This window comes from Fistularia commersonii, chromosome 17, assembly GCF_037954325.1.
Source record: "Fistularia commersonii isolate RoL2024-O1a breed Wild chromosome 17, RoL_Fcom_v1.0, whole genome shotgun sequence".
Lineage (NCBI taxonomy): Eukaryota > Metazoa > Chordata > Actinopteri > Syngnathiformes > Fistulariidae > Fistularia > Fistularia commersonii.
Genome location: NC_141300.1, coordinates 11,024,180 through 11,043,045, shown reverse-complemented (window position 1 = coordinate 11,043,045; position 18,866 = coordinate 11,024,180). Strand labels below are relative to the sequence as shown.

Genomic DNA, 18,866 nt, shown 5'->3' with positions numbered 1-18,866 from the left:
TCTGGAGGAACCAGATGAAAAACATGTTTTTGACTGGAGGGCAGCAACAGGCGGCCTCATCAAAAAAAAGGACCCAAAAGCTGGTAAACTGCTGCTCCAGATACTTGTAAAAGTCCTTTTTACAGGAAATGACTGTTGTGAATGTTGAAGATGTGGGGCTTGAAGAAGCGCAAAGTACAAATGCATTGAATAGTTTCGGTTTTATCCCGTGTTTAAAAAAACCTGTAAACTTTTCTAACAATATCTTCTCAAGTGCACTTGTGTCCTAAATTCGGATGCAAATGTGTTATTGACTCTACAAACATGAGGTGACAACTAAATGATAGGAATTATAAAAATAGATGTAAATTACTACGAAGTGCCGGTTCTGACGATATCTCGTAATCCCGGGAGGCAGGTCTCGGAGGCTTTTGTGCCTCGATTTCCTGATGTGCATCACTTCTTCAACCTGTCACCGAAAAAAAAAAGTAATTATCAACAAACATTTGTGGTAAACCACTTAACCCATGATGCCCCAGATGATGGTAAAAAACAACCGGCGGCCATATTTCTTTGGATTTTCTGTCACACCAGGAGCTCATATTTACCAAAAACATATTTATATTTCCATGTTTGGATCCAGTTTTCCCTTGCCAGGACATGGGTCACCATGGTGGCAGGCCCAGGGGCAAGGCTCGATGGCGAGCGCCTGGTGGTCGGGCTTTCACTCCTCCGCAGTGGGAGTCGTATCGGACCTTTCTGGCCTGCGGAGCTCTGGAGGCAACTGACGGGTCCAGCGGCTTTGGTGGTCGCGGAGGCAAAAACTCAGGCATGGGAGGAGTTTGGGGAGACCATGGAGAGTAACTTCCGGTGGTTGCGAGGAGATTCTGATTCACCATCAGGCGGCTCAGGAGCGGGAAGCAGCGCTCCGTCAACACTGTACAGTAGGAACGGGGCGCCGCAGACCTCAACTTGAGGCGTTTAGATCATGAGCAGGAATACTTCCAGGACCTCCTCAAACCTGCAGAAATGCCTTCCAGTGAAGAAGCAGAGCCAGGGGACTCTTGTTCGGACACACCTATTTCTTGGGCTGAAGTTTCTGAAGGGGTCCAAAACCGCTTCGGTAGCGGGGCTCCAGGGGTGGATGAGGTCCGCTTGGGTTTCTCAATGCTCTGGATGCTGTAGGGCTGTCCCAGGTGATATGCCGATGCCCCATTCCGTGGATGTGGGGGACAGTGCCGCTGGACTGGAAGACCGGGGCGGTGATACCCCGGTTTTAAAAAAGGAGGATCGGCGGGTGTGCTCCAACTTCAGGGTGACCACGCGCTTCAGCCTCCCCGGTAAGGTCTATTCAGCGGTGCTGGAGAGGAGGTTTCCCCGGTCTCGTTGAACCTCCGATCCTGGCCGTAGAATAGTGGACCAGTTTTATACCCTCCTCAGGGTCCTCGAGGGGGCATGGGAGTTTGCCCAACCGGTCTACATGTGTTTTGTGGATCTGGAGAAGGCATTCGACCGTGTCCCCCAGGCAATCCCATGGGGGGTGCTCCGGGAGTATGGGGTACCGAACCCCGTCATTCGGGCTGTTCGGTCCCTGTATGACTGGTGTCGGAGTTAAGGCCGCGATGCCGATTGTAAGAGGAGTTGGACTCTGCCAGGGCTGCCCTTTGTCATTCTGTTCATAACTTTTATGGACAGAATTTCTTGGCGCAGCCAGGGCGCCGAGGGGAATGCCCACTCCGGGTTGGGGAAGAGGTGGAGGAGTTCAAATATCTCGTGGTCTTGTTCACAAGTGAGGGAAGGAAGGAGCGGGAGATAAACAGGCGGATCGGTGCGACGTCTGCAGTGATGCAGACTCAGTGCTGGTCTGTCGTGGTGAAGAAGGAGCTGAGCCAGATGGCGAAGCTCTCAATGTACCGGCCGATCTTCTTTCCCACCCTCATCTGAGGTCACAAGCTGTGGGTTGTGACCGAAAAAAACGAGACTGCGGATACAAGCAGATTAAATAAGTTTTCTCCGCAGGGCGGGTGTGGTGGGTGAGAGGGAGGTCTTTTTAGATAAAAAGTTCAAAACCTCATATTTAATGTGTAAAAAAGAAAAAGTGAGCTTATGATATATTTCCATGTATAAAATTGCAATTTTTCATACTCATAATTTAAATAAAAGTTATTTCCCTCATATTTGAAATGGCAAAGCTTATAAGGTATTTCTATGTATATATTTGTACTTTTTCATCCTATATAATTTAAGCAAAATTTTCAAGCCCTCATATTTAAGGTGTAAAAAATCGGTTATTGAAAATTTCTATGTATATATTTGCAATTTATATTTATAATTTGCAATTTTTCATGTTCTATCATTTAAATTTAAAGTTCAAATCCTCATACTTAACATGTAAAAATAACGTGTGAGCTTGTAGAATATTTTCATGAATATACAAGCAAATGTTCATGCTCTATAAATGAAAAGAAACCCTCATATTCAAAATGTGTGAACTTGTAGAATATTTCCATGTGTAAATTTACTATTTTTCATCCTCTATAATTTAGATAAAAGCTCCAACTTGTATTTAATACGTCAAAAATAATGGCTGAGCTTTCAGAATACCCCCATATATATACTGTATATCTGCAATTTTTCATGCTCCACCATCAAAAAAAGTTTTAAACCTCACATTTACCGTGTAAAATAATGGATGAGCTTGTAGAATATCTCCATGTATATTTTTGGTGTTTTTCATGCTTTGTAATATAAATAAAACTTTCAACCCTCATATTTAAAATATAAAAAAATAACAGGGGCTCTTGTACAATATTTCCATGTATATAATCGCAATTCCCTTCTGGACACTTTCCTCCTGCAGACCTTCACACATGTTTGTGTTTATCCAATTGTATAACAATATAGAATTTAAAAATGCGCCCGGACTTTGAGTCCCGACTTTTTTTTTTTTTTTTGACGCACGGAGACGCGCGTCTGCGGGACGCCGCCAGTGCGCCTGCGCAATCCGCCGGCGGGCCGCGGTATGGTTCTGGTTAAGGGGGTGTGAAGGTACAACCCTCGGCCTCCACCAATGGAAACCGGTGCCGGGTTCGACTCCCATAGGCGTCCATCTGCATATAAAAAGACAGTTTTGAAAAAACTTTCTTAACTTTCTTAAACCGACACCGCAGATTGAATTTTGGAGCCCCTTCCTTCTGAAATACATCATGAGGTAAGTGGGATATTCTTATTTGAAAATCATAATAAGGGCCATTCATCTTGTGATAACCAGGTTATAATTGATTATAAAATATTCTTTATAACCTCAAAGGTCCCGTCTTATTTCAGACTTTTTAATTCCTCTCCCATCAGCCGCAGGGAATCTCAAAATCTTTGTACTGAAGACCTTAAAACACTTTATAGCCTTGATTTTGATACGTTATAGTTTTATTCGTATTTCTTATTCTCCCCCCTTTTTTTTGTACAGTCTATACAATTTCCTACTATTATTTATTATTGTAATGCTTTACTTGAAATTCTGGCACTACAATTTCCTTCGAGATAAATAAAGTTGTTCTTATTCTTATTCTTATTGAGTTCAATTTCATTAAAGTCTTGTTTCATGACATCAGAATCAAATCTGATTATTGGAAAAAAAAATGACCGAGATGATTTTTCGATTTTTCTTTAAATTTCCTACAATTTTCTGCAACGAAAAAACAAGATATAATTTGCATGCTATTCTAGAAGTGACTACATGGGGTTACGTAAGTACAAACACTTGATTCAAATCATTAATTTATTTTTCACCAATGAAAATGTTCCACCCAAGAAATTTAACTTTGTGCATGTATTTTATTGTTCTGGCTATTAAAACAGCGTTTGAAAAGACATGTTTGATGTCAAATGTAAAACACGTTTTTTTATGTTTAAAGGTTATTTAAACATAAAATATAATGATCATTTGCTGTCCTATTGATAGTAAAGTCATTATATAGTGACATACATATATATATTACATTACATTACATAACATCACATTTGGCAGACGCTTTTATCCAAAACGACTTACAATGGAGGACATAGGGACTGCAAATAACACTTGCAAATACAAGATGCACAGGAAACATATATCAGGAACATATATCAATATATATTGATCAGAATGTCATGTCAGTCACTCCTGCCAATCAAGTTTAACATATTAGTGATTAAGACGTGCAGGAGGCCAAGAGTGACCCGTCTCTTCTTCGTCCTCCTGCTCAGCGCCAGGATGGACAGCAATCCTTACTTGGTTCAGATGAACGTCAACGGCGTTCACAACAACACCAAGAGCCTGAACGGGAACGGGCTCAACGGCAAGGGAGTCCACGGCAACGGCGTGCACCACGTGAGCTTCAACGGCGGCTCGCATCCGATTAAATCCAAGTGCCGGCGCCAGAGGTGGGAGGTGAAGGCGTCGCAGATGGCCAACAACACGCTCAACCCCATCAGGGAGATCGTGGACGGGATGAAGCTCACGCCGAACCCCGACAAACCCATGATCGCCCTCTCCATAGGTAACGGCTCGAACGTCATTTCATCGGCGATGGGAAGCTCCGCGTCCTTTGACGACGCCCCTGACCGTCTGCTTTGGCACCTGTAGGCGATCCCACCGTGTTCGGGAACCTTCCCACGGACGAAGCGGTGCTCCAGGCCATGAAAGACGCAATCGACTCGCATAAATTCAACGGTTACGCCCCCTCCGTGGGTGAGTGCACGTCTCGGGCGCAGGCGACGGGCCTGTTGTCGGTGGAATAAATAAAGCACAACATTGACACGTATGATTATATTGTGGTGGGTCACGAATGTTGGGGTTTATGTTGATGCTTGTTTTTCGGTGTGATTTTGGGGTTGCTGGGAATGATCTGGGTGTGGTTCGGGGTGCGATGAATTCTGTTTTTTTTGGTTTTTACCTGGATTTGAGCGGGAGCAGTTGTATTGTGTGTAGCGTAGCTGTGGCCAACAACAGCTATTGCTCATTAAATAGATGTTTTACCATCACCCAGGTGTTTCCCTGACTAGAACGCGCCTACACACACACTTTTCTATTCACCAATATTTAAAAATCCAGTGATTTATAGGTTCCCCTTCCCCCTTTTTTTGAAATTCCTGGCCAATATTCGACCCTTTGCTTGGATTTTAGATCCATTCCGAATAACAGATGGTTCAAAATGCACCAAGGTGAGATGAAATAATGTAGCTCCTAAGCCGCCTCTGCACCGTTTGCATCCGGGTGCAACACTTTGCATATAATTTCTTTGTGAATTCCTATATGCTTTCATCGGACAGACGAAAGACGACACATGTTGCGTTTTTTTCTGACGGCAGGTTACCTGAAGAGCCGGCAGGCGGTGGCCAACTTCTACAGCTGCCCCGAGGCTCCACTGGAGGCAGAGGTAACCTGAGAGCAGGATAGATCATGGATGAATGAATGATTGAATGTGTAGATTTGCCAGATTTCTGCTTTTTTTGTAGATTTTTCAGCTAATTTTAAATACTCTGTCTCATTCGCAATTCATTCCTACCCATTTTAAGCTACATTTTTGTGTTCCTTTTTTTTCCAAAATGTAAATTCCAATTAATTTCACAGCATCACGGATCCTAGATTTTAATATTTTACATTTCTTAAAATATTTAATTTTTTTAGTTAATTTCATAGCATCACAGATCCAACATTTTAATATTTTACATCACTTAAAATATTTAAAATGTTTTCTAGTTAATTTCACAGCATCACAGATCCAAGATCTTAATATTTTACATTTCTTAAAATAGTTTAAATTTTTTTTCTACTTTATTTCACAACATCAAATCCGACATTTTAATATTTTACATTTCTTAAAATATTTTAAAAAATTCTTATTCATTTCACAGCATCACAGATCCTATATTTTAATATACTTCACATCTCCTGAAATATTTAAAAAAAAATCCAGTTAATTCACAACATCACAGATCTAAGATTTTAATTTTTACATTTGTTAAAATATTGTAAAACTTTTTCTAGTTAATTTCAAAGCATAAAAGATCCAAGATTTTAATATTTTACATTTCTTAAAATATCAAAAGTTTTTTCTAGTTATTTTCACAGCATCACAGATCCAAGATTTTAATATTTTTCACATTTCTTAAAATATTTTTTAAAAAATCTAGTTAATATCACAGCATCACAGATCCAAAACTTTAATATTTTACATTTCTTAAAATGTTTTAACATTTTTCTAGTTAATTTCACAGCATTACAGATCTAAGATTTTAATATTTTAAATTTCTTAAAATATTTAAAAAAAAATATAGTTAATTTCACAGGATCACGGATCAAAGATTTTAATAAAGTTCACATTTCTTAAAATATTTTAAAAAATCTAATTAATTTCACAGCATCACAGATTCAAGATTTTAATTTTTAAAATTTCTTAAAATATTTTTACATTTTTCTAGTCAATTTCACAGCATCACAGAGCCAAGATTTTAATATTTTACTTTTTTTAAAATATTTTTTAATTTTTTAAGTCTATAGCTTCCTTTGAATTTCCATCGATAACACTACATGCATTTCAAAAATCCTTCACGGTGGGCCCTTGTCATCTCCAGAGTCGCGCTCCCTCACCCGAGCATGTAAACGGGCGTTGCGCTCAAGCGCTGTGACACTGAACAGCTTGTGATGTGAATGCAGGATGTGATTCTGAGCAGCGGCTGCAGCCAGGCCATCGATCTGGCCATCAGCGTCCTGTGCAACCCGGGGGACAACATCCTGGTCCCCTGCCCGGGATTCTCCCTTTACAAGACCCTCGCTGTCTCCATGGGCATCGAGGTCAGACTCTACAACCTGCTGGTAAGAAACAGGACGGATCTCCACAGAACCGTGTTTCTCTTTTTACTTTGTATTCGAAGATTATATCATATGCAGTACAATTGAGTTTACATCGGAAATCTTCACGGAAAGTTCGATTTCACTCAGGACCTAATGTGTCGATGTGGTTTTCACGCTGCAAAGATTAATATTTCACTGAATATAACTGCTAGCGACTGGTTGTGAATGGAAGTTCATAATACATGTGTCATATTTTGCGCTAAAGATGATTAAAAACGGATTAAAAGATCATTCAAATGCAGAATTCCAGCATAGGAGCCTCTTGCCGGCTTTTTCTGCAGCTTTCTAAGTAGGTCAAATTCAAATGTCTTTGGAGGCTCTAGATGGACTCTGGCGAAGATTGGAAGCTGATCTTGTGCGGAGACAAAACCTCAGGAAAATATGAAGAGAAGCCAAATCTTAACACATGGAAAACAATGAATAGGAAATATTGTCGTGGTGAATGTTTTGAATGGGGAGGATCATTTGATATGAATGCATGGAAGGCAATAATAAGTACAAGACAATGGTATTGCCCCCAGTAATCTCTTATAACTCTCAGTAATTTAAAGTAATTAAAAAAAGACTTTCAATACATATTTATGTATATGTACGTATATATGTATATGTATATATACATATTTATAAAAAAATATATATATACACACATATATATACACATATATATGTGTGTGTGTGTTTATATATGTATATATATTTGTGTGTGTGTAAAAAATATATATATATGTACTTTTATATGTACTTTAAAGAAAATATATATATGTATATAGTTCGATTTATTATATAGTACTTTATATTTATTTATTATTCTATTTATTTATGTATTATATTTATTTATTCTTCACAAATATTAGTCATGAATCCTGGAGCTATTTTTTTGCAATCCTTCAAAGTTGCCTGGATTTTAACATACATACATAAATTGAATATAAATAATAATATAATCTAAATAAATGTTATAACTGCAATACATTAAAAAAAATCAATATTCCTGTAAAGTGGATGGTTAGTTTTAAACAAGAAAATCTGACTTATTATCCCCACGAAAACATCCTTTATTTTTGTCCTTATAAACCTTAAGAAACGACATCGCCGTTTGACAGGCAGGACACCTCCGATGAGTAATAAATTAGATTACTGGAGAAAAAATAAGCGCTTAATGGGTTTTTCACCTCACAGCCGGAAAAATCATGGGAGGTGGACCTGCCGCAGCTGGAGAGCCTGATTGACGAGAGGACGTCGTGTCTGATCGTCACCAACCCTTCCAACCCCTGCGGGTCCGTCTTCAGCAAGGACCACCTCCAGAAGATCCTCAAAGGTGAGCAGCTCAAGAGAGGAATCAGGTCACAAAGCTCAGGAGGGGAAATTCATCCATGCATTTTTTGTTTTCTCAGTGGCGTCCAGACACTGTGTTCCCATCCTCGCGGATGAAATTTACACGGGCATGGTGAGTTTGGGCGATGTGTCGTTTGAGCGCCGGGAAAAGAAACGGGGAGGGTCGGCGGTTAAACGTCACGTTACGTTGTCGTGGTTGCAGCTGAAGTTTTCATGGAAGGAGATAAAACATCCCTCCGCCAATTGATAACCCTGCATGTTTGGAAATTTAAGTTTTGCGTCATTTTGAATTTTCTTCGATTTCACGACCTTACCTTCGACAGGCCGCATGATGAAGGTCAAGTGGCTTAGCGGGTTTTCAAATCGGATGCAGGGGTTAGAAATATGCTTTTGCAGTGTTAGAGGCTTAAAACTAAAAATCTCAGCTTCATGTCTCTGGTGGAAAGTACTTAATCAATATTTTTTTACAAAATTAAATCAAATCTGCATTGTGCCTCTGGTACAAAGTCAGGCTTCAGCTGTGTTTGAAAAAAAAAAAAAAAAGCAATGTTTGTTTAATCCACCGGGTGAAATGTTGTCCGGCACGTAGCTTTTATTCTTGATTTTGACCCGCGGCCCATTCAAAAAGAAAAAAAATGTAAACAAAAACATGTCGGGACATTTAGTTCAAGGGTATATCAAAGTCTGTCCTGGTCAAACTTCAGCCGGATGTTATGTGACCAGTTCAGACAAGCAGGTGCTGAAATGTTGTTTGCTGGTTCAATAAAAAGAAAAAATAATAAAAATGAACCCACTGATATCCCCCCGGTTTTTAAGCGGTGGATAAAAATACAAATCTAAATAGAAATAATTTGTATGTTCATGCGTTAGTTACAGAGCTAAATATCTTGAAATGACGTCCAGAAGATTTAACATCACGTGGAGGTTTTTCAAAAGGGGAGAAGTGTTTGTATTCCAAGTTGTTTTCCATTTGTCTGTTAGTGTGTGTGTGTGTGTATGTGTGTGTGTGTGTGTGCATGTGTGTTTGTATACGCTGTTGTTATGTAAGAGGTTGTGTGTGTGATGTTCGACCATAAGAAGGTTCATGCAGGCGATCCTCTGATCCATCTGTATTTTTTTTTTGCCACAGTTTTCATTTTGTGACATAAGTCAGTCAATCATTAGTTAACCGCTTTGTTATTTACTAATTGAATAGATGATAATTAATAATAAATTATACTTTATTCAATAAAAAACAAATTAATATGCTGCGCAAACAGACTTTCCAAAATGCCAGGAGCATTGAAAAAACAGTGAAAATTGACCGAAAGAAAATCAATGCATCACATCAGGACTGGGAGAGATTTTAATAAAAAAAATAGATAGATAGATAGATAGATAGATAGATAGATAGATAGATAGATAGATAGATAGATAGATAGATAGTATACCAAAATTAACAATCATTTGTGAGAACTAGGCAGCCACTTTTTAAATTTGAATGATTCAATTTTTTTAATTTAAAGATTAAAACGATATTATGCAGATTTTTTTTAAATATAAACCCATGTTGCGAAATAAATAAATTCCAAGGAATTAAAAAAATATATAAAAAAAACACAAAAAATCAGCCAGAGGCCCTGTGCACACAGGCATATAAGAATAAGAACAACTTTATTTATCCCCAAGGAAATTGTTGTGCCAGAGTTTCAAGTAAAACATAACAATAATAAATAATAGTAGGAAGGAGGAAGAATAAGAAATACAAATAAAACCATAAAGTGTCAAAATCAAGGCTATAAAGTGTTTTAAGGTCTTAAAAAGTACAGAGATTTGAATATCCCCTCCGTACGAGGAGCGTACTTATGCGCGCTAAGGACACGCAAACAGAAATCGAGCCAATACGCAACTTGCAAAGAGACGAATAAGTTGTGACACTTTGCCATTTTTTCTCGAACAGCGGCGAGTTTGGGGGGGGGGGGGGGGGGGGGTCGCCGGGTGCATCGCCATCCGTCCCAAAACACCCCCTCCCACCGTCCCAACAGTAGCGTACACCAGAATGACTTTGCACTTTTTCTCCAAGCATGTGTTTGCAATCAATGCACATGTTAAGATCGTGGGCCCGGCTTCGACCAGCGGGGGGAGCGAGGGGGCCGGCGTGCCCGCTATTGGGGCACCCAGCCCTTATAAGCGGTAAATAATCACCTTTAAATGAGGTTTGAATGAACTCGTCTGCAAATCGGTCTCATTTTCCCTTTTTATTCCCTCGATTAGACGCAACGTGATTTTTCCACTTAAGCGCGGACGCCCGGAGGGGCTCGTACGAAAGTCTCGACCGTTATATAATTCATAGCGGTCGGACCAATGGGACGCGGGGGCGGCTCCCTGCTTCAAATTACAGGATAAAATATGGATCTAATGAGAAGCAGCTCTCTGGGCCTCATCAATCAACCCCCGTCGCCCATTTCCTCCCCCCTCCGCTCGTCGACAGTAGACCTCGACACGAACCAACGAGGAATCCCAAAAAAAACCCAAATCGAGACAAACGGTTATGATTTGCACGACATCCTGCTGATAGAGTACAAGATCCCGTAACCCTCCGGTGACGGATACCAAGCGATTGTACGCGTGTTTATCGTTGGGTTGAATATCATTCCTGTCCATTTTAACTATCGGCCTCGCGGAGCGATTTCGGCTTGGAATTAGAAGGAAAGAGACGTGGAGGAATCAGCTTTTTCTGCAAAAATGAAAATATCGCGACATAGTAACAGCTCTTTGCCCGTGTGCCGAAGTGCCCTTGAACAAGGCATGAGGTGTGTGTATGCGTGTGTGTGTGGATGACCGATTGTTGAAACGTTTATTCGATGCGATGTTTCGTCGCTTGTCACCTGACAAAGCAACTTTCATGTCCAAGTGCAAATTTACAACATAATAAGCTGAATGTGTTTTGCAAAAAGTTGGTGGAAATTATCTACAGCATCCGATTCCTGTCTCTCGCTCAGGTCTTCCCGAGTTGCACGAGTCCTTCCCTGGCGTCCCTCAGCAGCGACGTCCCCATCCTGTCGTGCGGCGGTCTGGCTAAGCGCTGGCTCGTCCCCGGCTGGAGGATGGGATGGATCCTCATCCATGACAGGAACAACGTCTTTGGCTCTGAGGTACGTTCTTCTCTCCGGAGGAAACTGCGGGAAGATGCCGCCGATGTAGGAGTGGATGAAAATCAGGTCACTGATCGAACCAAAAGTCGTGATCAAATCACATGACGATTGGCGACCAACAGCAGGATAAGCGATAAGATAATGAAGGAATGTAAGAACGGACGAGGTTTTCTCAAGATGTCGGAGCTAACGTTTCAGAAGTGACGGTTTTGTGTTTCCGTGCACGTTCCCCTCGCAGATCCGCCAGGGTCTGGTGAAACTGAGCCAACGCATCCTGGGGGCCTGCAGCATCGTCCAAGGGGCGCTGGAGAGCATCCTCAACAACACACCGCAGTGTTTCTACGACAAAACCATCAGCTTCCTCAAAGTACGAGACGCTTGACGGCGGGAGATATATTTCACCATTACTAGTTTCTAAAACTAAATGGTTTGCTTCTTATTCCTCAGTCCAACTCTGACATTTGCTTCAACGAACTGTCCACCATCCCTGGTCTGAACCCCATCATGCCCTCGGGAGCCATGTACTTCATGGTCAGTAACATAATGTGGACACACATAGTGAACTGTGTTCTTAGACTCAGAAATATTCCAGGTATTTTTGAATACATTGTTTTTTTTTCCCCCTTATTTTGATTATTTCAAATAAAATTAACATTGATTTTTCAGATTTCTTGGTATTTGTAGACAAATTATGAGTCATTTTGATTCATTTCCGTGACGTCTTAAATTCTTTCATGACTTTTTGTTTCAAATTAAGAATCCAAGTTCACGCAATCATTATATTGTTTAATGTAGAAACACATCTGTACATATCTGTGACTCTCTGTCATCTTTCCAGGTCGGAATTGATATTGAGCGTTTCCCAGAATTCAAAGATGACGTGGAATTCACTGAGCGGCTGGTGACCGAGCAGTCCGTCTTCTGTCTGCCTGCTACGGTGAGATGTCCAACACGTTTGTCCTTCCACGCAAAGGATTAAAAAATGGGCTATCAACATTAAAGCGTTAATTAATTCTAATGATTGATTTGATTTTTAAAAAAATAAACGCAATCAACTTGTGTACAATGACTGAAAATAGCACAAACCCGATCACTGGCACGGACTAGAAACAACCCCATCGAGATGGATGACTCTTAACCACACGCCTTTCGAGGGGAAATTTGAGTCCAAGCAACCCAAGATAGAGCAACAGGAAGTAGTTTTCCTTTCACTGAAGCACTTCCTGTTTCAATTTTATATTTTATATTTTTTTATAAAAATATATTTTTGAATATTGTTTAAATTTAATATTTTAAATATATACATATATATGTATATATATATATATAAATATAAAATGTGTATATATATATATACATACACACACACATATATGTGTATATACATATATATGTATGTATATATATGTATTTGTATATATATACGTATATATTATTTTATGTAAAGTATATATATATATTTATTTATATATTATATAACATATATATTTATCATATTATATATAATGTATTATATATATAATTATACATAATATACTATATATATCATATTATATATATATATTATATCTATTATATTATATATATTATATCTATAATTTATATAACATATTATATATATAAAATCATACATATAATTATATATATATATATATATATATATATATATATATATATGTGTGTGTGAATTTAAAGTTTTTGCCCACACAAAAATGAATTGCAATTAATAATGAGTGGGTATTGATAGTGATTAATCTGAATTAATCATCATGATTAATCAGATTAAAACTTTCAGTAGTCTGACTACTATATTTGTTTGTACTGTCTCCCCTCACAGGCGTTTGAGTATCCCAATTTCTTCCGCATCGTCCTCACCGTGCCAGAGGAGTTGATGGTGGAGGCCTGCGGACGAATCAGGGAGTTTTGCCAGCGTCACTGTCGGCCCCGAAGCCACGACAGCAATGACCTGGATCACTAAGCCGAGGGGACACTTCGTAGATGTCCGATAGAAATTACAAATCATTCATCAAATCCTCAATGACGCTTGACGTCTACAAAAAAAAAGCGTTCCGGCAACATCGTCATCGCCGTGGCAATCCGGCAGTCCATTGAATTGTGTAATTTTTTTTCTGATGTAAATTGTATGAAATGACCGGACTAATATTTATATTTTATACAGACACTTCATGTTAGCCTCTTTGTGTTTTGTGTATTTATCTAATTTTTCCAGTGCCTTCTAATGCCGCCTAACTCATTAGCCTTCCATCACAGAATTGTAGTCTGCAGCTGGGAGCCAGGGAGCCATATCTAATCGATCGTTTCCTTGAATCAACTTTTAAAGTTTAGGTATCCTGTAACAGCATGATTTTATTTTTTCCCTTCTCCTCTGTCCTTTCTAATGTGTTTCTTGTTTAGAAAACTGAACACTTGAAAATAAAGTATTTTTTGTAAAAGGACAACATACCCGTGTTATACTGAGTTATGTGGTGGGAAGAATAAACCAGCGTTGTCAGATTCCCGCGCTGTGCATGCAGTTCCACAGATTTGCCACTAGGGGCATTTGCTTGGAGGGGGTTGATATTTTCTTCAAAAAATAGAGCAAAATACTCACAAAGTTGCAGTGTTGGAACTTTTTGCTGGTCCTTGAATCTTCTGAAGAGGAACCAGGGGCCAAGGAACCATCTCAGCTCTTCCTCCAAGGCAGGGTTATCTTACAGCTCCATAGGAACTCACATGATGAAGGTGCTCGGTATTTGATAAGCCACACCATTATGGAACTATCATGGTCACTGGTCAATTGTGGGGTTCTCACGCGGTGAAGCAGTGCAGGAAGAAGACAGAACACTTTCACCAATCTGTTCATCCATGGATCTTTCTACCCAGCTCCTCACTATCACTCCTATGCTCATGTCTAGACCATCTTAGTCTGACTTTAGAGCATCTAACATGCCCTCCCTCTGGTGGACTCATTCCCAATCCTATCTATCCTCCTCCCAAATAGAACCTCCATGTCCTCATTTCTGCAGCCTCCAGCTCCGCCTCCTGTCTTCACCTCAGTGTCTCCAAACCAGACAACCAGTTCATACCTCTACCTCTCTGGATATTCCTCCACCTGCTCTCACTACAGATCACAATGTCATCTGCAAACCTGTCTGACACTATCTGTCAGCCTGTTCATCAACACTACAAACAAGTAGGGGCTCAGAGCTGATCCCTGATTTAGTCCAGACTCCATCATGTGTCACACCTGTGTCACACCTCGCCACTGTGTCACAACGAGCATACATGTCCTGCACCATTCCAACATACTGCTTTGCCCATCAGGACTCCCTCATACAGTACCACAGTCCCTCTCTCTGCACCCTGCTGTATGCTTTTTCTAGATTTACAATGGGCCTCTTCTTTACTTCTATCAACATTCTTAAAGTAGATACTATATCTGCAGTGCTCTTTCTTGACATGAAACCATTCGGCTGCTCACAAATGCTCCCCTCCGCCCTCAGTCTAGTTTACACCACTCTTTACCATTGTGGGGCTTATCAACCTAATTCCTCTTAAGTGAACACAATAGCATTTCTCCCTTGTTCTAAAAGCATTACCAAAGCGATTAAAAAAATACAAGAAACAATTACAATTTACTATTCCAATAAAAATCGTAAAAGACAGATCTTCAAGAAGCACCTGAAATGTGCAAAAGCCATCTGGACCGACAAATTACTCCACCTTAGAACGCGACAGGGATCACCAAAAAGGACAAAAGAGATTACCTGAAAATACACAACAAAACAGTGGATCCTCTTTAAATAAAAGAGATTCTTTACATTTCTGAGGTTTTTCCTGTTAATCCTAGAAGCAGCATTTTTACTGCTTTTAAGGATTCAAATTATTCTCAGATCCGCGTTTACAGATAACAACTTTCCCGTTGTGGCAATACAACATCACCATCTAATGTTGAAGAGGGAATGTCACAACAAGTTCACGTGTGTACGTGTGTGTGTATGTGTGTGTGTGTGTGTGTGTGTGTGAAAACCCCCATGAAAAAGGTTGACCTTTGCAACATGCCTCTTTCCACTTACTGAGTATATACACACACGAAAAATCCTCCTTGTGGGGGGAAGTAGTTGACCAATTATTAACCTGGTGGACGGGAAGTGAAGACAGAAAACAGTGAGCGACCTGCAGCTTAACGTCAGGAAAGACAGAAGGACAGAGTCAGCAGCTTCAGTGTAAGGTTAAAAAAAAAGGGGAAGAACAAAAAGGGGAAACAGTTTTCGGACCGTCTCGTGTTGTTCTGTCGTGGCAGAATTGACTTCATGGCGGAGCCGCAGGTGTCCAGGAGTATAGAGCTGAATGACGGCACAAAAATGCCGCTTCTGGGCCTGGGGACTTGGAAGGTAGCCTCAGCTCTCCAACTCGCTTTTTATTTCTGCGCAGGGTTTGAGAAAGATCGCTTACGACTAGCTTTTGAAAAAATAGCTAACTCATCTTAAGCGACGGGAGTTCTTACTTTCAATTCGAGAATGCACAAATGAGTAGGGTCCTGCAAGAAATGACATAATCACTAATGTTTCGTATTTTTTTATATAAACTGAAACTAAACGAAAAAATAAATCATGTTTCTAACTCTTTTTTTTTTTTTTTTTTTTTTCTTTTTTCTACAAATCTCACCTCCTCTTTGCTTTCCAGTCCTCCCATCTTCCCCGGACGTCTGTCCAGGGGGCGACGGAGGCAGCCATAGCGGCCGGCTACCGCCACATAGACACCGCCTTCAGCTACGGGAACGAGGTGGAGATCGGGAAGGCTCTGCTCTCCATGATGCAGCGGGGCGTCATCCGGCGGCAGGACATGTTCGTCGTCAGCAAGGTCTGCATCGGACGTTTCGGTCGTTTCAATCCGTGCAGAGGCGACAGAGAAACTCCACATCTGCTGCCGGAATGAAAAAAGTGGACAGGATACAAAAAGCTATTTTGTAAATTTAAGATAATCAAAATTATCCAGATTGTAAAACAGCAGGGGTTTCAAGGGTGTTAAAAACGCCGCAATAGTTTTGCTATCTTGTCACTCTGTCTCCTGCAGCTGTGGTGTACCCATCATGCCCCCGAGGACATCCCTGTCTGCTTGGAAAAATCCTTGAGCGACCTACAGCTCGACTACCTGGATCTTTACCTCGTGCATTTCCCCGTCGGCCTCACGGTAACAACCGGCCAACTGGACCTGAAATACGGGAACTGCGGTAGATCGTCGTTGCGAGTTTAGAGTAGTGGCCAACTGTGGTACTGCAAGCACAGCGTCAGTCATACACGATGCCGGAGTTCTTTTCCGAATTTAGTATTCAGAAAAAAATGTTGTCAGCTTTCTATCTCTGACCCACATCCAGGAGGACTAAACACAAGATTTCATTGATTTTCCTTTTTTTTAAAAAAAAAAAAAAAAAAAAATTGCATCTTATGTTGTATGTGCCTGCAGGCATCTTTTCAACAGTTAACCTTCTTTACAGAAAGTGGGGGATGAGCTGCTGCCTGAGAAGGACGGGGAAATATTGACATCTGAAGTTGACTATTTAGACGTCTGGAGGGTACGTTTTAAATCAAAATACTCTGCGTCATCGAGGTATCGATCCCTCCCCTGCTAGTTAGCTTAGCATTGGATGTTATCTTTTGGAAGGTGTTGGCAAAAGGCTGCCGCCATGCTTTCACATGTTCTGTTTGCAGGGGATGGAATTTCTTCAAGCATCAGGGAAGGTGAAGAGCATTGGTGTGTCCAACTTCAATGTCCTGCAGCTGGAGAGACTTCTGGCCCTTTGCAGGGTTCCACCTGCTGTCAATCAGGTCAAATTTATTTTTTAATATCAGCTAATACTTCAACATTTTAGGGTAATTTCTTGTTTTTTTCTCCCTAAAAACAGGTATTATAGGGGACTTTTGTGGGAAAACAATTGCCCAATCCTAGTTTTTCAAATGTACTTTCTTTGTATGGCTATACTTATAGTTGTGTAATGTAAACCTGTAGGTGGAGTTACATCCATACCTGGTACAGACAGAGCTGATCGAGTTCTGCAGATCCAAGAACATCGCTCTGACGGCCTACAGCCCCTTCGGATCCCCCGCTCGACCCCCAAACATGTAAGAACCACAGCGCAAGTCACTCCCTAAACTGGAGGTTCAGGATGAACCACAGCTACGGCGTCACCACGTTGTCGTATTTGGTGCATCTGTACAACATCTAACCCTCCTGAGATCTCAAGTTAACCTCATGACGTAGGTTCAACTTGAAGAATTAAGTTTGATTCCCTCTCAGGTTCCATGGCGACACTGATCCACATAAGCTCCTGGAGGAGCCGGTGGTGGCGGAGATATCCAGGAAGCACAAGCGCAGCCCTCCGCAGGTCAGCGTCTTGGCAACCATGGTACTTCCTGTGTGTAATATTGTGTGTTATTAATGAGGTCTTTGGTAAGCCAGGTATTACTGAGGTATCACGTGCAGCAGGGCATCGCTGTCATCCCAAAGAGTGACAAGGCTCACCGCATCATGGAGAACACAAAGGTAGTTACGTCACACCCGATGATCTTCCAAGTTCTTGAGTTGCTTGATGAACTTACGAGTTTTGGTTATCAGAGATACATACTGTTATATATTGTAAAGTGTCACTGGTCTCTGCTGACTCCGCCTCAGATTTTCGACTTCAGCCTGACTGATGAAGACATGGCAGCACTGAGAGCGCTGGACCGGGGATGGAGGGCCTTCACTCTGGAAAAGTAAGTCCGGCCCGGAATCAATCTTTTGAAATAAAAGCGAACATCAACATCCATGTTGATCCCGTGAGCAGATCGTACCTTAACTCGCTGTGGCATCTCAACTTACCTCAGCTGCCGATGAGAGTAGAACAGCTTGATGGTACAACCCCCTAACTGGTTGTCATGACTGATTGTCATGATTATGCTTTGACTGATTCCATAATTTCCGCATTTCAGGGTAAAGTCTCATCCCTACTATCCCTTCACCTGAGATGGACCGGCAGAAAGCCAGCTGTCTTATCATTTACCGTCCAAAAAAAGAGGCTGAAATATTCAACCGGTCACACTGTGATTCTTTCCCATTAATAATTCACTGTGCCTTCAAATAAATGTGAGTTTGGTATTAATTTGTAAATTAAAAAAGACTGAGCTGAGTCAGACTTTCTGGCATAAAAGATGTTTGTGTTTCCACTAAATGACTGACTCAAAACCAAAGTAGGTGAGGAATCGGATCAGCTGATTAGAATCCCAACATATTTTTGAATGAGTTACGCGGAGTCTGAAGAAGAACGCAGATTGATGTTTACCTCTGTCATTCAATTCCATCATCAAATTAGTTGTTGAGAAGTTTATTCAGAAAAGGCCTTCTACATTTTGTTTAAATAAAGTAAGATCTGACATAAATAATTATACACACTAGCCCAGAGGCAGCGCTCATTTTCAACTGTTTTAAAGAACGAACAGGAATGTATTTGGGGTTGGTGAAGATCTGATGTTTGCACGTGCTCA

General features: G+C 40.6%; 2 protein-coding genes across 3 annotated transcripts; both read left to right on the top strand.

Moving 5' to 3' along the window:
* The first annotated feature begins 2,917 nt into the window (after positions 1-2,917).
* Positions 2,918-13,802, top strand: tat (tyrosine aminotransferase). Its single transcript, XM_086163507.1, has 12 exons — positions 2,918-3,190; positions 4,225-4,517; positions 4,604-4,708; positions 5,329-5,396; positions 6,677-6,835; positions 8,054-8,192; positions 8,269-8,321; positions 11,191-11,343; positions 11,582-11,710; positions 11,791-11,874; positions 12,182-12,280; positions 13,181-13,802. The coding sequence occupies exons 1-12, from the start codon at positions 3,186-3,188 to the stop codon at positions 13,319-13,321; spliced, it is 1,428 nt and encodes a 475-aa protein (XP_086019633.1). The 5' UTR covers positions 2,918-3,185; the 3' UTR covers positions 13,322-13,802.
* Positions 13,803-15,479: 1,677 nt separating this feature from the next.
* Positions 15,480-18,517, top strand: LOC147225106 (aldo-keto reductase family 1 member B1). 2 transcript variants are annotated; one of them, XM_086163712.1, is made up of 10 exons: positions 15,483-15,737; positions 16,030-16,206; positions 16,420-16,536; positions 16,841-16,918; positions 17,055-17,171; positions 17,353-17,465; positions 17,641-17,728; positions 17,803-17,886; positions 18,016-18,098; positions 18,315-18,517. In XM_086163712.1, the coding sequence occupies exons 1-10, from the start codon at positions 15,657-15,659 to the stop codon at positions 18,346-18,348; spliced, it is 972 nt and encodes a 323-aa protein (XP_086019838.1). In that variant the 5' UTR covers positions 15,483-15,656; the 3' UTR covers positions 18,349-18,517. The 2 variants fall into 2 exon arrangements, with proteins under 2 accessions (XP_086019839.1, XP_086019838.1); XM_086163713.1 differs by lacking the exon at positions 18,315-18,517 and having other exon boundaries at positions 15,480-15,737; positions 18,016-18,102.
* The last annotated feature ends 349 nt before the right edge of the window (positions 18,518-18,866 follow it).

What these genes read in the sequence shown, in the direction of transcription:
- LOC147225106 (XM_086163712.1), top strand. Translation starts at nt 15,657, where the DNA reads ATGGCGGAGCCGCAGGTGTCCAGGAGTATAGAGCTGAATGACGGCACA. An exon ending in ATTTCCCCGTCGGCCTCACG is followed by an intron (nt 16,537 to 16,840) that starts GTAACAACCGGC and finishes CCTTCTTTACAG; the next exon opens with AAAGTGGGGGATGAGCTGCT. An exon ending in AGGGCCTTCACTCTGGAAAA is followed by an intron (nt 18,099 to 18,314) that starts GTAAGTCCGGCC and finishes TCCGCATTTCAG; the next exon opens with GGTAAAGTCTCATCCCTACT.
- tat (XM_086163507.1), top strand. An exon ending in CATGATCGCCCTCTCCATAG is followed by an intron (nt 4,518 to 4,603) that starts GTAACGGCTCGA and finishes TGGCACCTGTAG; the next exon opens with GCGATCCCACCGTGTTCGGG. An exon ending in AAACCATCAGCTTCCTCAAA is followed by an intron (nt 11,711 to 11,790) that starts GTACGAGACGCT and finishes CTTATTCCTCAG; the next exon opens with TCCAACTCTGACATTTGCTT.